Source organism: Mustela erminea, chromosome 19 (assembly GCF_009829155.1).
Source record: "Mustela erminea isolate mMusErm1 chromosome 19, mMusErm1.Pri, whole genome shotgun sequence".
NCBI classification, from domain to species: domain Eukaryota; kingdom Metazoa; phylum Chordata; class Mammalia; order Carnivora; family Mustelidae; genus Mustela; species Mustela erminea.
In genome coordinates, this window is record NC_045632.1 from 42,558,790 (window position 1) to 42,576,836 (window position 18,047).

General features: G+C 37.2%; 1 protein-coding gene across 13 annotated transcripts in view; it reads left to right on the forward strand.

Annotated features, from left to right (window-relative positions):
• The window catches only part of LRRC36 (leucine rich repeat containing 36), a 75,301-nt gene that overhangs the window by 19,812 nt on the left and 37,442 nt on the right, over nucleotides 1-18,047 (forward strand). For 8 of the 13 annotated variants that reach the window (XR_004281186.1, XR_004281187.1, XM_032324313.1 and 5 more), the window contains 3 exons: nucleotides 11,882-12,009; nucleotides 14,527-14,719; nucleotides 15,708-15,804. Coding sequence is in view for 8 of the 13 variants with exons in the window: in XM_032324313.1 (XP_032180204.1) it covers nucleotides 11,882-12,009; nucleotides 14,527-14,719; nucleotides 15,708-15,804 (418 nt within the window). In the remaining 5 variants the exon portion in view is untranslated. Of the gene's footprint in view, nucleotides 1-1,448; nucleotides 1,567-11,881; nucleotides 12,010-14,526; nucleotides 14,720-15,675; nucleotides 15,805-18,047 lie in introns of those variants that run through there. The other 5 variants (XM_032324321.1, XM_032324322.1, XM_032324317.1 and 2 more) reach the window with 4 other exon arrangements.

The following is an 18,047-nucleotide window of genomic DNA, read 5'->3' on the forward strand; positions in this document are numbered from 1 at the left end:
CTGTCTGTCAAATAAATAAAATCTTTTAAAAATTATTTATTTATTTATTTGACAAGAAAGAGAGAGAGATCACAGGTAGGCAGAGAGGCAGGCAGAGAGAGAGAGGGAGGAAGCAGGCTCCCTGCCGATCAGATCACAGGACCCTGAGATCATGACCCGAGCTGAAGGCAGAGATTTAACCCACTGAGCCACCCAGGCGCCCAAAATTTGCTCTATCCTTAATGCCAGGCCCTGAGTTATATGCTCCTGCCCACCCCCTTCCCCCGCAATATTTAATCCCCATAACAAGCCTGTAAAGCAGATGTTATTATTGTGCCTAATTTTCAGATATATTAAAATTAGTTTTAGTTTCCTGCCCAAAGTGACCAGGGTTTATTAACCCAGGACTCTTGAGTCCGGAGCCTGCGCTGTAACCATAACAAAAAGTTGTCTTTCTTCCATATTTGTGGAATATGAAATAATTCAGGTTTATCTTGTTTAAAAATTATTATTTAAAATTTATAAAAACTAGCACATGCTATAACAGACATTACATAAATGAACAAAGAGGTTATTAATCTTTCCTTCTTCTGGAAATCCTTCCGCCCCAACCAAAGTTAGTGGTGTGGTGTGCATATCAATAGACTGATGCAGATATTTCAGGTTTATTTTTTCTTTTCCAAACTACTTTGAGCTCTCTTATGTTACAAGCTAGCTAAGAAAAGCTTTATTGATTTGACACACTTTTGTTCTTTTCTTGCCTTTTTAAAGAATATTGATTGAGTTTTTTCTTTGGGGGGTGGGGCATGTTCTTCTTACATTCTTCAGCTGTAATGGCACATGGCAGATATATTTTGCTTGTTTTTGTTTCCTTGTTTTATTACAGTCATGGGAGTAACAAAATTAATTGTGCTTATTCTGACAATTCAAGCAATGCAGAACTATCTAAAGTAAAAAAAAATGTTCCTCCCTCTCCCTCTTTCCATACCTTTTCCATTACTTATACAAACATACACACATAGGTATTTTTTTAAGGTATAAGAGCATATCTATTATTTGGCAATTTGCTTTTTTAATCAATAAAACAGATACTTTGAATTAAATTAATGAGCTGGTATAAGCATTATAAAATTAAGCAAAACACAGTGGTCATCTTTGGGGAGAAAGGCTTTCACTTTTATTCTGTACTTTACTGTTGGAATTTTCTGGCTAAGTAAAAAGTATTTTTCTTTTTAATGTCCAAAGGGATTTTCTTGTGAGCTTGTGGTGCAGTTATAGACTGTTTTATATATTTGTTTGTTGTCATACTTCCATGTACTAAAAAATTCCCATACATTTTTTTTAGTTGTTAAAAATTGTATTTATTTATTTGACAGAGAGAGAATGAAAGAGCACAAGCAGAAGGAGCAGTAGAGGGAGAGGGAGAAGCAGGCTCCCCGCAGAGCAGGGAGCCCCATGCGGGACTTTATCCTAGGACCCTGGGATCATGACCTGAGCCAAAAGCAGACGCTTAACCATCTGAGCCACCCAGGCACCCTTCCCCATGTTTAAATTATCCTTTGTCATGCAGAAAATTTTCATCTTAAGGTAGTCAAGTTTATTTTTCCTTATGATTTGTGATTTTTTGGTCTTAATTTTGAAGTTTTTCCCTATACTAATGACTTTTTTTCCCTAAAATTTCTGCTGCTTTGCTCTTCCTTAAGTCTAATCAACCTGGAATTTATTTTTATATATGATATGTGATTTGATATAATTGTATTTTTTATACTGGTAGCCAGTTTCCTTAGAACCTATTTATAGTATCTGCTATATTCCAAGTTCCTTTGTAAATCTGTTTGTACGCCCTCTGTTCTGTTCCACTGTTCTGTTTGTCTATTCCTACACCAGTATCACGCTTTTTTAACAACTACGGGTTAACAGTAGGTTTCGATAACTGGTAAAGTCAGTGCCCTCCTTCACTTTACTTTCCTCTTTCTCCTTCAAAGTTGTCTAGGCTATTCTTAGCCCTTTATTCTCTTTTAAAATTTTAGAATCAGCTTGTCGGTTTTCATGAAAGCATTTTAAGCAGGGATGTGTCCTGATCTAATACTTATTTTTAAAATATGACTCCCACCCATTAGAAGCCTGTTACAGTAGTCCAGATAAGAGATAATGAATGGCTTAGACTAGGAGATGACAGTGGAGATAAAAAGAAGTGGACAGAGTCAAGGTGTATTTTGTGGGTAGATAAGTGAAGACTTACCAAAAAAATGGGAGATGAATATGGGAGATGAGGAAAAGGAGGCTTCAAAGATAACACTTAGATTTGGTTTCAGTTATTACTGGGGGGACATTGGTGCTATTTATTTAGAGAGATCACAAAGACTAAGGGAAATATTGACTTGGGAAAGGGGAATCAAGTGTGCTGTTTTGAACATGTTAAGTTTAAAATACCTGCTAGACATTCAAATGTAAGATTTTTAGTAGGCAACACTGGATATACAAGTCTAGATCTCAGAGGAGAGAGGTCAGCATTAGCGTTGTAAATTTAGGGAGACATTGACAAATAAGTAATATTTAAAGCAATGGAAGTGGGTAAACTCACCTAACTAGAGAATGTGGATGGAGAATAGGTTTTTAGTTTTTTTTTAAGATTTTATTTATTTTAGAGAGAGACAGTGAGAGAGAGCATGAGAGGCGAGAAGGTCAGAGGGAGAAGCAGACTCCCCATGGAGATGGGAGCCCCATGCGGGCTCATGACCTGAGCTGAAGGCAGTTGCTTAACCAACTGAGCCACCCAGGTGCCCTAGAAGAAGGTTTAAGACTAATATTGGGGTATTTCAATGCTTAGACTTTGAATAGAGAAGGAAGACATGGTGTCTTGGAATTTAAGAAAGGGTAATATATCAAGGAAGTAATGGTCAGCTGTGGCAAATGCTGTTGATAGGCTAAGCAAGCAGAAAAATGTTAGATTTGGCAACATGGAACTCATTGATCACTTTAACTAGTTTAGGGTAGTTTCTTTCTTTTTTTTTTTTAAAGATTTTATTTATTTATTTATTTGACAGAAAGCGAAAGAGAGATCACAAGTAGGCAGAGAGAGTGGGGGGAAGAAGGATTCCCGCTGAGCAGAGAGCCCGATACAGAGCTAGATCCCAGGACCCTGAGATCATGACCTGAGCTGAAGGCAGAGGCTTAATCCACTGAGCCACCCAGGTGCCCCACTACTTTGGCTTTTAAAAATATTTCACTTAATTTATTATATGTGTAATATAAACAGTGAAAAGTAAGTCTTGACCACCCCCCCTTCCCTGGACCTGGCCAATTCTCCTAAAGACAATCACTCTTAGCAATATCTTAGATAGTTTTCCAGAAATATTCTGTACATATACAAGCATATATCACTTATTTTACAATTTTTTAAATTAATGGCAGCACATAAGTATATATAAGAGTAGAGGCAACAGAATAATGAACTCCCATCACCCTACCTCTGCTGGTATTGTCAATTCATGGCCAATCTTCTTTCACCTGTACCTCACCTAACTTCTACCCACCTCTAAACCTCTGCACTATTTATTTTGAAGCAAATCACTGTCCTGATTTAACCCATATATATCTTTAAAAAAAAAAAAAGAACTCTTCTAAAAATAATCACTTATGGGCATCAGGGTAGGTCAGTTGTTTAAGCAACTGCCTTCGTCTCAGGTCATGATTTTGGAGTCTAGGGATCGAGTCCCTCATCGGGCTTCCAGCTCCACAGGGAGTCTGTTTCTCCCTCTGACCTTCTCCCCTCTCATCTTCTCTCTCTCACTCTCTCTCTCTCAAATAAATAAAATCTTTTTAAAAATAAAAATAATCACTTATAAACCTATAAATACTTAATAATAATTTCTTTATCAAGAAATCATCAAATGTAACTTGATATTCACCAACTGTCCTATAAAATTTTTCTGAATCAGGATCTATGTACTGTCTACTGTAATTGGTTGATACTTGTCTTTTTAAAAAATTTTTAATTCCAGTATAGTTAGCATACAGTGTTATATTCATTTCAGGTATACAATATAATGATTCAACAGTTTCATGCCTCGCCCAGTGCTCACCATGACAATTGCACTCCTTAATCCCCATCACCTGTTTCACCCTTCTGGTCATCATCAGTTTCTTCTCAATAGTTGAAAGAGTCTGTTTCTTGGATTGTCTCTGTTTTGTTTGGTTTTGTTTTTTCCCCTCTGCTCATTTGTTTTGTTTTTTAATTCCACATTTAAGTGAAATCATAAGGTATTTGTCTTTCTTTGACTTATTTCACTTAGCATTGTACAGTTAATATTTGTCTTAAATATTATTTGATCCATAGGTCCCCCATTCTTTTTTTCCTTACATTTTCTATTATCCTTAAAGAAACTATGCCATTTGCCCTGAATAGTTTCTTACAGTCTGGATTTTGCTCATTACATTCCTAAGATGTTTAACATTTTCCCCTGTTCTTGTTCCTATGAATTGCTAGTTAAGTGAAGCTTGATTTGATTCAAGTTTGTTTGTTTTTTGCAAGACTACTTCATAGGTGAGGGTATATGTTCTGTCATGAAGTATATAATTATCTGGTGATTTTTTGGTGATATTATCAGCTATTAAACATGACTGTGTAAAGTTCACTAATTAGGGATTGCAAAATGATAATTTTCTAATTCTGTGTTCCATTTTTATTAGTTGTAAGATGTATAAAAAGACAATTTGGTTATCTTGAGGCACAGTGTGTACAGGAAAGACAGAATAAATACTATGATCTTTTTTTCAGCTTATTTTGAATTTTTGGAAAAATCAGCTTTTTTCTTAAAATCCTCTAAAAGTGACCAATAAGCTATTTTGTTTTGTTAGTGTCATTATAAATTCATGGACTTAAGTGTTTTTGGTGTGTTCTAATCTATTGCAATTATTACCATAATTGCTGCTGAACTTGTCCCAACTTTAGCTAGTGGGAAATCTTTCAGGTTGATTCTTGAGAGCTTTTTTTTTTTTTTTTAGTTTTTAGTTTTATTTATTTGACAGACAGAGATCACAAGTAGGCAGAGTGACAGGCAGACAGAGAGAGAGGAGGAAGCAGGCTCCCCAGCAAGAAGAGAGCCCACTGTGGGGCTCAATCCCAGGACTCTGGGATCATGACCTGAGCCCAAGGCAGAGGCTTCAACCCACTGAGCTACCCAGGCACCCCTCTTGAGAGCTTTTTTGATTTTATTTGTTTGAAACTCTTTCATCATTATAAACAAGCTTTATTTACTTATTTTTTATAAACAAGCTTTTTCACAAGTAAAATATGGTTTGAGCCATTGGGATTCTGTAGCTCATATATTAAAATTGGACGGTTAGGGACGCCTGGGTAGTTCAGTTGGTTAAGCAGCTACCTTCGGCTCATGTCATGATCCCAGCGTCCTGGGATCGAGTATCACATCGGGCTCCTTGCTCAGCAGGGAGCCTGCTTCTCCCTCTGCCTCTGCCTGCCATTCTGTCTGCCTGTGCTCGCTCTCTCCCCCTCTCTCTCTGATAAATAAATAAAATCTTAAAAAAAAAATTTTAAATTGGACGGTTATTCTGTTGTTCTTGACATCTATGACAGGCAGTGTTTGATTCTATCTCTGATCTATTTGTCTTCCCTCTCTTTATAAACATTGAAAGTGAATGCATAATCTCTTAAGAACTTGCACTTCATATGAATCATAAAGGAATATCACTGTGGCAGTTTAACATTTGAATGATATTTCTGGTTCCTTTAAAAAAATATTAAAATGTCTGCTCTTCTACACAGACTACAGTGAAAGGCATGAGAAATGCTGCAGGGCACTGATAGAAATTATAACTGACCTTAGCTTTTGTCCCATGATAACACATTCTTAGGGTACCAGATCATTGCATACTACAGGACTACCAATAAGCTGCACTCAAAGTCAGGAAAAAAATTTTTGAGATATAATTCACCTACTACAAAATTTATTGTATATAATCTAGTGTCACTTAGTTCCTTGCTTAACCATTACCATTGTCTAGTTCCAGAACATTTTTATCAGCCACAAATGAAACCTTTACACCCATTAGTCAGGCACTTCTCATTTCCAGCTTCCCCCTGAGACCCTCCCTGGCAATCACTAATCTGCTATGTGGATTTGCCTGTTCTGAATATTTCATATAAATATAATCATACAATATATAGCCTTTTATATCTGGCTTCTTTCACTTAGCATGATATTTTTAAGGTTCATCCATATTTTGACACATATGTGTACTTCATTTTTTTTTATTAATAGATTTTATTTTTAAAGCGTTTTTAGGTTTAGAGAAAAGCTGAGCAGAGAGTATAGAGAGTTCTGTAAAAGCTCCCTCTTCACCCCTCATACTTCCCCTACATCTCCCCAGTTTCCCCTACTATAAGTACGTTGCATTTATGTGGTACATTTGTTATGACTGATGAACTAATACCAATATATGATTTTTTTTAAGATTTTATTTTTATTTATTTGACAGACAGAGATCACAAGCAGGCAGAGAGGCAGGCAGAGAGGCAGGCAGAGAGAAAGGAGGAAGCAGGTTCCGCACCGAGCAGAGAGCCCGATGAGGGGCTCGGTCCCAGGATCCTGAGATCATGACCCGAGCCGAAGGCAGAGGCTTTAACCCACTGAGCCATCCAGGCACTCCCCCAATATATTATTATGAACTGAAGCCTGTTGTTTACATTAAGATTCACTCCTTGTGTTGTTCGATGCTGTCGATTTTGACAAATATATAGTGTGTATACCATTTACTTCATAGGTGAGGGTATATATTCTATCATGAAGTATATAATTATCTGGTGGTCTTTTTGTGATATTATCAGTTAGTATCAAAAAGAATAGTTTTACTGCCCTAAATATCCCCTGTGCTCCATCTGTTCATCTTTCCCTTTCCACTCACTTCACCTCTAGCAACTACTCATCTTTTTACTGCTCCTCTCTACAGAATGTCATATAGTTGCAATCATTTAGTATGCAACCACTAACTTTTTTTTAAAGATTTATTTATTTATTTGAGAAAGGGAGTGTGCATGCATGCAGGGGTAGGGCAGAAGGAGAGGAAGAGAGAGAATCCCCCCCACCAGCAGTCTCCCCATTGAGCACAGAGTCCAGCACAGGGCTTCAAGGCTGAATCACAGGACCCTGAGATCTCAACCTGAGCCGAAATCAAGAGATGGATGCTTAACCAACTGAGCTACCCAAGCATCCCAAACCACTAACCTTTTTAAAAAATCTTTTTTTAAAAAAGATTTATTTATTTGACAGAGATCACAAGTAGGCAAAGAGAGATGGGGAAGCAGTCTCCCCACTGAGCAGAAAGCCCAATGCAGGGCTCAATCCCAGGACCCTGAAATCATGACCTGAGCTGAAGGCAGAGGCTTAACCCACTGAGCCACCCAGGTGCCCCTGAAATGACCTTTAATTTTTTTTAATATGAGTTCTTTCTTTATTTTCAAATCTTCCTTTTCTTTCTGATAATTTTTCTGATTTTGTCTAATTTACATTTTTTCAGCAATTTTCAAACTCTTTGGTTTCAGAATATTAAAAAAAATAGAGTGACATTGTTTTATATTCTTATAAATATCTTTAATGTCTTAATTGGAGACCTCTAGAGTCTCATATCTGCTTCTGTATTAAATCTCTTAGGATTTGTTGTATTGGTTGGTTATCAAAGATTTTACTTATTTATTTATTTGTCAGAAAGAGAGAGAACCTAAGCACCGGGGAGCAGCATCGGGAGAGGAAAAAAGCAAGCTCTCCACTGAGCAGGGAGCTCAGTGGAGGGCTCAATCCCAGGACCCTGGGATCATGACCAGAACCAAAGGGATATGCTTAACTGACTGAGCCACCCAGGCACCCCCGGTTAAAATACATTTTTTAAAAATGATGCCTCACACCAATAAGAGATTCAAAAAGTGGGGTTGCTTTAATAGCATTTTCAATGAATTGTGGATATTCTTTTTTGATATGACACGAAAACTGGACAATTGGTAGTTTCTTACAGTTTAGTTGTATGTGGAATCTGAAACCATATCAGCATACTTTTTGTACTTTGTTGCATTAAATCCATTTTGGTACATCTTGCATTTTTTAAAATTTTTTATTTATTTTATTAGATTTTATTTATTTATTAGAGAGAGAGAGAGAATGCACACAAGCAGGGGGGAGGGCAGAGGGAGAGGCAGGCTCCCCACTGAGCAGGAGCCTGATGTGGGACTCCATCCCAGGACCCTGAGATCATGACCTGACCCAAAGGCAGACACTTAATGACTGAGCCACCCAGCGTCCCACATCTTGCATTTAAATGGATCTTTTACCCATGCAGGATTTTGTGACATCATGCATCGGTCATTTGAAAAATATTACCTTACTGAGTTATGTAGGTCTTTCAAATGCTGATAAATCTCATTCTGGATAACATATAAAATAAAAATTTCATTTGTTAATGTCCTCAGTCTTGGGGTACCTGGGTGGTTCAATGGCTTAAACACCTGCCTTTGGCTCGGGTCATGATCCCAGGGTCCTGGGATTGAGCTCTACGTTGGGCTCCCTGCTGACACAGGGAACTGCTTCTCCCTCTCCTCTCCCCTTGTGCTCACTCTCACTCTCTCTGTCTCTCTCTCTCTCTCAAATAAATAAATAAAACATTTTTAAAAAGTATCATCAATCTCATTAAAAAGATCTTTAAAGGTCTATCACTTGTTTTCCTGAAATAACAATCTCACTTTGTTCTCAAGAAAATGTTTCCAGATATTCTAACTAACCATCTAACTTACCAAATATTCTGAATAACCATCATGTATCAGGGTTTTTCAAGTAAAAATGGTATTCCAGATAAAAAGTAGCTAGTTAAGCTGGCATCTCAAAATCACAGTGGGGCTCCTGGGTGGGTCAGTCGGTTAAGCATCCATCTCTTGATTTCGGCCTCAGGGTGGTGAGATTGAGCCCTGTTGGCTCCGTGCTCAGCTCCATGCTCAATCTCTTGAGCTGCTGCTTCTTCTTCTTCTTCTCTCTCTCTCTCTCTCTCTCTCTGCCTCTCCCTCTGCATTTATTCTCTCTCTCAAATAAATAAATAAATCTTCTAAAAAATTCACACAAATGTTTTCCCTCAGAGCATCCACCATACTTCAGTATGCAGCAGAAGTACTTCGTGCATATTTCTCATTTAGTCACACAAATAAAAAGAATATGTGCTCAAGTTTCAAAATCAACAAAATTAACCATTTTTACTGCTTTTTAAAGGGCGTTCTTGGGACGCCTGGGTGGCTCAGTTGGTTAAGCAGCTGCCTTCGGCTCAGGTCATGATCCCAGGGTCCTGGGATCGAGTCCCACATCGGGCTCCTTGCTCGGCAGGGAGCCTGCTTCTCCCTCTGCCTCTGCCTGCCTCTCTGTCTGCCTGTGCTCGCTTGCGCTCTCTCCCTCTGTCTCTGAAAAATAAATAAAAAAATATATAAAAAAAAAAAAAAAAAAAACCTTTAAAAAAAAAAAAAAAAAAAAAAAAAAAGGGCATTCTTGGGGCACCTGGGTGGTTCGTTGGTTAAGCCTCTGCCTTCAGGTCAAGGCATGATCTCAGGGTCCTGGGATCAAGCCCCGCATCGGGCTCTCTGCTTCGCGGGGAACCTGCTTCCCCCTCTCTCTCTGCCTGCCTCTCCCACTACTTGTGATCTTTGTCTGTCAAATAAATAAATAAAATCTTTTTTTTTTTTTTAAGGACATTCTTAAGTGAAACTGGCTATTTTTTTTTTAATTGCAAGTATGTGATGGTAAAGAACACTATGTGAATGTGCCTTGGTTATCCTAAGGCCCAGTAGTTTTGCTTTTACACCATAGGTGCAACACTGGAAAAGCTAATTAATATTTTAGTATTACTATGAAAGGTTTTTTTAAATAGTTTTGATTTTGTGGACCCCTGTGCATGTCTCAGGGACCTTCAGCAATCTGGGGACCACACTTTGATAACTGCTACATTTTGTTTTTATATCTTTTAGCTTGTTTCAAAATACTAAGTTACAGTTTTCATTTGTAATGTATCTTTCTAGAGTGCTTTCATTCTTTAGGGATGCTTCTCTCTCTTTTTAAAAAAATATTTTCTTTATTTATTTTGACAGAGGTCACCAGCAGTCAGAGAAGCAGGCAGAGAGAGAGGGGGAAGCAGGCTCCCCGCCGAGCAGAGAGCCCAATGCGGGGCTTGATCCCAGGACCCTGAGATCATGACCTGAGTCAAAGGCAGAGGCTTTAACCCACTGAGCCACCCAGGCGCTCCTCTTTTTTCTTTTATTAACCCATATAAAGTGACTGTAATCCTTTCCTGTGGCTCTTTAAGTGCGGTTAAGTTTTCCTGTACTTTTACATGATAAGGGTAGGCCAGAATAGCTTTTCTAGTTTCAGAGTTTTAGAGCTCCCTCTCCTGTTATGTTCACAAAGTGCTAAAAAATGGAGCTTTATGTGTCCTGATATCTGCCATCTTTGCTTTTCTCCCCACTTGTACCTGTACCTTCTTTTTCCTTTGAACCTGTTGTTTCTATCCCATTCAATGTGGGTTCTACTCCCACTAATTACTCCCTGATGTGGGTCTTGTCTTGAAAGCGATCTTCAGTTTATTACTTTTCAGAGTTTCAGGGTCCATACTGTTCTAGCACCTTAAACCTTATTTCATTGCAGTCTCCTGGCACTCGCCTACAAATTGGATCTTGCAGAACCTCCTTCCAGTTTTGATTGCTATTGTATTTAGCCCACCACACTTGCCAGTGAGTTCCTATTGACAATTTTGAGATTCTCCTCTTTTTAGTGCTGTTAGAAGTCTAGTTGACTTTCTTCCATATATAGGATATATTATGTAAATATATATTATATTCTTTATACACACATATGTTTTTTCTTTTCCATACATACCACACATACCTTTCCACACATACCTTTCCACACATACCTTTTCCCTCACTGTCTTAGAGATCTTTCCATGTGATCACCTACAAATCTACTTCATTGTTTTTAATAACTTTATACAATAATTAACACATAGCAATTATGTATCAGGTACTGTTCTAAGTTTTGTATATATATTAATTTAATCATTACAGCATCTTATGAGTTAAATACTATTGTTATCCCTATTTTACAGATAAGGAATCTGAAGTACAGAGAGAGTAAATTACTTACAGAAAACCACAGATCTAGTACTTTGTCCATTGTATCCATCTACCATTATCTAGGACACCAGGTTCTACTCTTCTATGGGTAGACCCTGTGATCATTTTCTTTCCCCCCCCCTTTTTTTTGTTCTCTTTTTTAAAATGATCCTCAACCTTTCTGCAACTGATACCCACGTGTATATATTATATATCCTGGCAAAGTCTTTTAAAGTATGATTTATAGGGCTAAATCCCAACAGTGGGATTGCTACATTTCTTCTTAAATTTGTTTTGAGAACTTCTGAAGACATATTACATCATGCAGGATGAATAGAGAAACACAAGGGTGCTGTAAAATCAAGGTTTGGTTTCATTGTATTAGGTGATATCACTGCTTTTAATTTTTTTAAAGATTTTATTTATTTATTTGATAGACAGAGATCACAAGTAGGCAGAGAGGCAGTCAGAGAGAGAGGAAGGCAAGCAAGCCCCCTGCTGAGCAGAGAGCCCGATTTGGGGCTCAATCCCAGGACCCTGAGATCATGACCTGAGCCGAAGGCAGAGGCTTTAACCCTCTGAGCCACCCAGGTGCCCCGATATCACTGCTTTTAAAGGGAAAATCTGATCTTATGAATCTTGGATGTAGGTCCTTTCACAAATGGGGTATGGGAGGAAGGAAGAGCTATGTTCTCTGACTCTGTTGTTTAAGCAGAGTTCATAATATATATACTGGTGATCTCTTTTCAGAATTGGTGGAGTCTCTTTCATTGCAGGGATCTTATGCTGGAAAAATTCATTCCATTGGTGATGCCTTCAGAAATTTTAAAAACCTCCGATCCTTAGATTTATCAAGAAACTTGATCACAAGCCTGAAGGTAAGTACTATATTCTATGACTAGTCAGTTCAACCCAATTTATTTTAGCAGTACTACTAGTAGTAGTAGTTGTAGTAGTAAGAAATAAGAGATAATGTCAGCCTGGGGGAATATAGGATCTTCCTTTTAAGTGTTTCCAAATGAAATTTTATTATTTGCTGAAAACTCACTCAGCTTTATTCTATATTTGAAATTTTCTGGTATAAAATGTTGGAAATTTTCTTTTGTACTCGGGGAAAATGATATTAGATGATAACAGGCTAAAGCAATAGGACATATTTTTTAATGTGTGTAAAAAATTATAAGGAGCACTTGTAAAAGTACAGATTCTTAGTTGCTACTCTGAGAGAGATTCTCAGTATGTCTGGGGTGGGCTCATGGTATACCTGGAGGATTCTGATGGTGTTGGTACATGGTACGGAAACATTGACCTAGATTATTCCTGTGGGTTTTTTCAAGAAGGAGGAAATGGTGGTCTTGGAAACAAAGAAAAATCTCTAGATCAGGGGATGGGAGAGCAGAGGGCAAGACAAGAAAGTGGACAGGAGCAGGTTTGAGCAGTGTAAGGATTAGCAAATACACAAAGAGCTCTACAAACATAAGTGTGCACACACAGAGATGGAAGTTCTGTCTTTTTTGTGGTGGACCCCCAAATGGTATTTCTCCTACGTGTTCCCATTTTACCCACTTATATGCCTGTCTTGATTAAGCCCTTCTTTGTGAGACTCAAGGTGAAAGACTCACAAATGCTATTCAGGATTAGTTAATGATCTCCTGGATTATCCTGCCAGTTTTGTGCTTTTAAGGGGATACTTATTCAACAAGACGGGCCAGACCCAAATCTGAAACAAAGGACCCTAAAAGAGAAGTTCAAGCAAGATTTCCAGCTAGGACTGGAAAAGCAGAAGCTGCAAGTTAAACTAGGTCGTTAGACTCTTCGGTAGCAGCCATTTGTATTTGGCCCATAAGTTTCAGAAAGCATCAGTTCAGATTTGCTTAGGACTCCTCTTTTCACCTGTATGTATGCATGTTTGCTTGTTAATTTTCATGCTAAAAAATTGAGTGGACATTACCATAATTTGTTTTTATACTCGCATTCTTTATACTTCTGTAAATTGGGCAAAAAACTATTGTGAAGATCAACATGTGTACACTGTTTGGCATATAAGAAGCACTTAGTAAATGTTTTCTCCACTTTTTTTGCATCTATGATTTATCTACATATGTTCATCTCTAGCAGTTCTGAATCATTTTACTTAATTTTCTCAGGGGATAAATGTTTTGTGATTATCTCTAGTATAATTTTGGGGAAAATGTGAATTCATGCCAAGTGGGAAAAGTGAGAGGAAGATAGAAGTCATTTTCTTGACTTTTACACTGAGAGACATTAAAAGATTACTTGAGCTGGGCCATTAGACACATTTAAAGAGAGTCCTAATGGTGTACTGCGCTGAGAGTGGGGCCAAAGTCACTGACAACTATTCCTAACTACTGACCATTTCACAATGCAGAAGTTAATGGAATCCAAAAAAGCCAGAAAGAGATGAATCAAAGTGTAAACTGGGTTCTTTATTCAGAAATGCTTTGTGTACATCTTTGAGTTTTTAAATTTTCTGTAACAAGAGAATGGTGGTTTTGAATAACGGAAGAATAAAAAACATTATTTTATAAATTCATGATGGAAAATAATTTTACTGAAATTACTCTCAATGACAGAGTTCCTTCTATGGTATGCAGTTTTACTATAAAATGATGTGATTGTACATATATGTACATGTTCTAAATTACTGTCCTGAAATTTAAAGTTGGGCAAAAGCAGAACTAGCCAAATGCATGAAAATTAAACAATTATTTTCAATAGTAAAATTCAGCAAAGAAGGTGTATTGTGACTTTTCCTCTCCAGTATCCCAGAGAAATGGAGGAGTGGGGTAATTCTGGAAGGGGAAACAAGGACAAGGACAAGAAGGGTACTAGACTGTTCCAACAAGGAAGACTTAGATATAGTGTTTTTTTGTTTTCCCACATACTCCATTGACCCTAAACATGAGGCATTGAGATACAAGAACACACAACATACACACACTTAAAATTTTTTTTAATCATACTCTTCTTCCTCAGGACTATCTTTTTTGCCTATCTCCTTTCCTCTTGAAAATGGATGTGTTTCTGGGGTCAGGAGGGTGGATGTGGCAAAGGTGAGAGAAGGGCAAAAGTGACTTAGCTTAGCCACTGCAAGGGAGAGTGATCGGGGAGCAACAGAAGTAGATTATCTGACTGCAAATACCTGACTGCAGATATTTCCATGTCAGGTTTTTAAATATACAATACGTCTAGTGCCTGTGGGCTGATTGATCTTATTCTCAGTCATCTAAATAAGAGTTTCAAACCTGCCTTTCTCATAGATGATTCAGGTAACATGTTTAAGGATGGAAGTAATAGTTATATTTCCACCTTTATCTGTGAGATTCCTAGTCCTTACCTATGTGCAGTTTCATAATGTGGTCTTTTCTTTGCAGGGCATCCAGTATTTATGTTCACTCCAAGACCTGAATTTATATTATAACAACATTCCTTCATTAGTGGAGGTGTCCCGCCTACAGCCTTTACCCTTCCTCAGAGAACTAGATTTGAGACTCAATCCTGTTGTCAGGAAAGATACAGATTATAGGCTCTTTGCTGTGTACACGCTACAAACTCTGGAGAAACTGGGTGAGACCCTCCTCCCCTGTTCCTTGCCCCAGAATTTACATTAAACCAGCTGCCTCCTATCCTTTTGGGTGTTGGCCCACAGTGTGCACTGGCAGGATATATTTGTCTATTAGTCAATATTTATGTAATTCTTTTGTGTTGGCAGGATGTATGACGAGTCCTTTTTTTATTGAATGACAATCTATGATTTTATCAGTTACTTCCAGCTTTAGTTTTCTTCAGTTGATGGTTTCACCACCACTTCCTCCCCAACAAAGAGTTTCCAGGTTGAGATTTATTTTTCCAGGTGCCCCAAATTTGCAACTATATTAGGGATAGAAAATGAATACAACTCCTCTTTGGGTCTTCGTTGACAAGGAACAATAAATATCCCTTCAAATGAGCTAGCCTGTATTTCTTTATAATTTTATTGTTGAGTATACATTTCTTATTGATATAAATTGAATTTATTCTTGGAGAAAGAAAGATTTCTCTTGCTTACTGGGGAAACTAATTTCTTTCAGAAACAGTGTAACTTTTTTTTCTTTTTTAAAGATTTTATTTATTTGACAGACAGAGATCACAAGTAGGCAGAGAGGCAGGCAGAGTGGGGGTGGGAAGCAGGCTCCCCACAGAGCAGAGAGCTTGATAGAGGGCTCTATCCCAGTAGCCAAACCAAGAAGCCTAACCCACTGAGCCACCCAGGCGCCCCATCAGAAACAGTGTAACTTTCAGCAGACTACTAGGCCATTTGGATTGCTTGCTGCCTAAACTCTACTTTCCTGCAGTGGCAGCTATACCTATGTGGCAGTTGTTGCTATGGTATCCCTGTAGTCTCCCTGAGTTACTACTTGCTCCAGTGACCACATAATAGCATTATTTTGTGACCTGTCTCTAACAAAAGAATATGAGACTGATCTTTAGTTTTTACTCTGTGAATATGGTTTTCTGACCCACTACTGTTTACTCCAAAAAAGAAACATGCTCAGACCACGGTTTTTGCCTTCAGATGACCGAGCTGTGCGGGAAAGTGAGAGAAAAGCTGCCAAGCTGCATTTTAGTCAGTTGGGAAACAGCGAAAATTTTCTTTTAGAGGTGGAAAAAAGGTAAGACAATTACTTTTAAAAAAATGTTTTAGTTTGGTTCAGACACAGATAGCAGTGAATTCCTACTTAATGTCTTCATTTTCAGTGGAAATCTCCACAAGTTGTAAGAATTCTCAGATCAGGAAAAAAAATGTATCTATTCAATATACTGAAATTTATTCAGGATGAGAATTTGGCCCTCACAGGGAACATTTCTGCTTTCTTGAACTACTGGGTCTGCTTTGGGTATAATTATTATTTTTTAAAGATATTATTTAGTTGAGAGAGAGAGAGAATAAGCTGGGGGTAGGAGCAGAGGAAGAAGGAGAAGCATATTCCCTGCTGAGCAGGAAGCCCGATGAGATGTGGGGTTCAGATCACGACCTGAGCCAAAGGCAGATGCATAACAAACTGAGCCACCCAGGTGTCCCTGGATATAATTATTGATAATTCTCTAAAGCTGCTGTTCAAAGCTTACAGGTAGGGATACCATGAGATATCCTCCCCATAAATGCTTACCAACTCTTTCCTGATGTTATAAATCAGTACACAGTCTTTTCCTATTGAATTAGAAGGTTTTCATTACCAGGGAGATTAATTTCTTAAAAGATAAGGGAAACATTTTTCTACCAAATCAAAAGTAAATAGACCTTGAAGATCTAAAGTATCTGAATGGTAGATTTTTCTACTTCTTGTTACTAAAATCTGATCAAAATAAGATACCATGTATTCTACTCCAAAACTCATGCTCTTTATTCTTAAAAAGTAGCTTTATTATTTTTGAAAAACAACTCCATTAAGTTTTACGTAATACAGAAAAATGCAGTGAAAATCACCCCATACTCTGTTATCAAGAGTTAACTACTAGTAATGCTCAGTAGACATCCTTCTAGACATCTGTGTACCTACCAAAAGACAAATATACATGTGTCTGTTAGTATTGCTTTCTGGTGGTATAAGTAAAGCATTACTTATTATTGAGAATTTGGAAAGTACAGAAAAACCACAAGAAATAAATAAGCAATTCATATTTTCACCAATGAGAAGTAAACATTAATTATATTATAGTAAACATCCTCTTTGTCTTAGGTATATGTATGTGTGTTTATATATAATATTCTATGTTATATAATTGATCTCTAAATATACATTAATAATAAAATAATACTTATATATTATTTTATAGTAATTTGCTTCCTATACATAACATTTGTAGCTTGTTAAGATATGACATATCTCCACAACATTAAATATTCCTCTCCAGAATGAGTTTTTTCTTTATTGCTGTTCCCCTCCATGAGAATTAGGACCTTGCTTGTCTTATTTGTTGCAGTATCCCCTAGTGCCTAGAACACTGACTGACACATATAAGATACAAAAAAATAATTTATTGAATGATGAATGAATGAAGTCAATAACTGTTCTCTTGGCCTGGGATCTTTCTCTTTGTCTATCTCTGCCCTGATCCTTTAGATGTCTTATAATGTAATGCTCAGAGAACATTTTTAGTTCTCTATATGTATATTTTTATTTCTCTATTTTTTAACCCAAGTCTGAGGTTTTTACATAGAGTAAAATTAACCCTGCTATAAAAAGAAATGGAATGTTCCTTAAAAATTATTTGTATATATATTTTATAAAGTAATTCTTATTTTAATTCATTCAGGATACCTTGTTTATTACAGAAATACAGAGATGAATTAATGTGTAACTGAATACACTTCATAATAAGGCAGATAATTAGCACTATCATATTTCTGTTTATCATAGTTACCATATGATGTGATGATTGCAAAAGCAGAGGTAAAATGTTACTCAAGTGCCGGGTCCTAGCCTTAATATCTTTTAAGATCTTTAACCCTGGGTAAAGACTTTTTTAAGGCTTTCTGAATCCCAGTTCTGCCAACCTATACAGTGGTAATAATGAATAATAGGGGAGCTTTTATGATTAGATGAAATGGTGGGTATAAAGTGCCTGGCTCATAGTCTAGGCTGTCTGTACTTCCAGTCTGTAGTTATGTCTTACTATATTATATCAATCAAGAGCAAACTTTTGCCTCTATTGTCTTTTTTTTTTTTTCTTTTAACTAATGGCTGTAGTTGCTCCCAGTACAATTCTTGGCAGCAGAACTTTCCTTTCTGTGTCCTATGAATTTTTTAATTCAAAAGAAAATATCTTATTCTCTTAAACACTTAGACCTAAGTTTGTATCAAGAAAACAGAGTGTCTAAGTCCTGAATTTTCTGGCTTTCATACTTTATTTT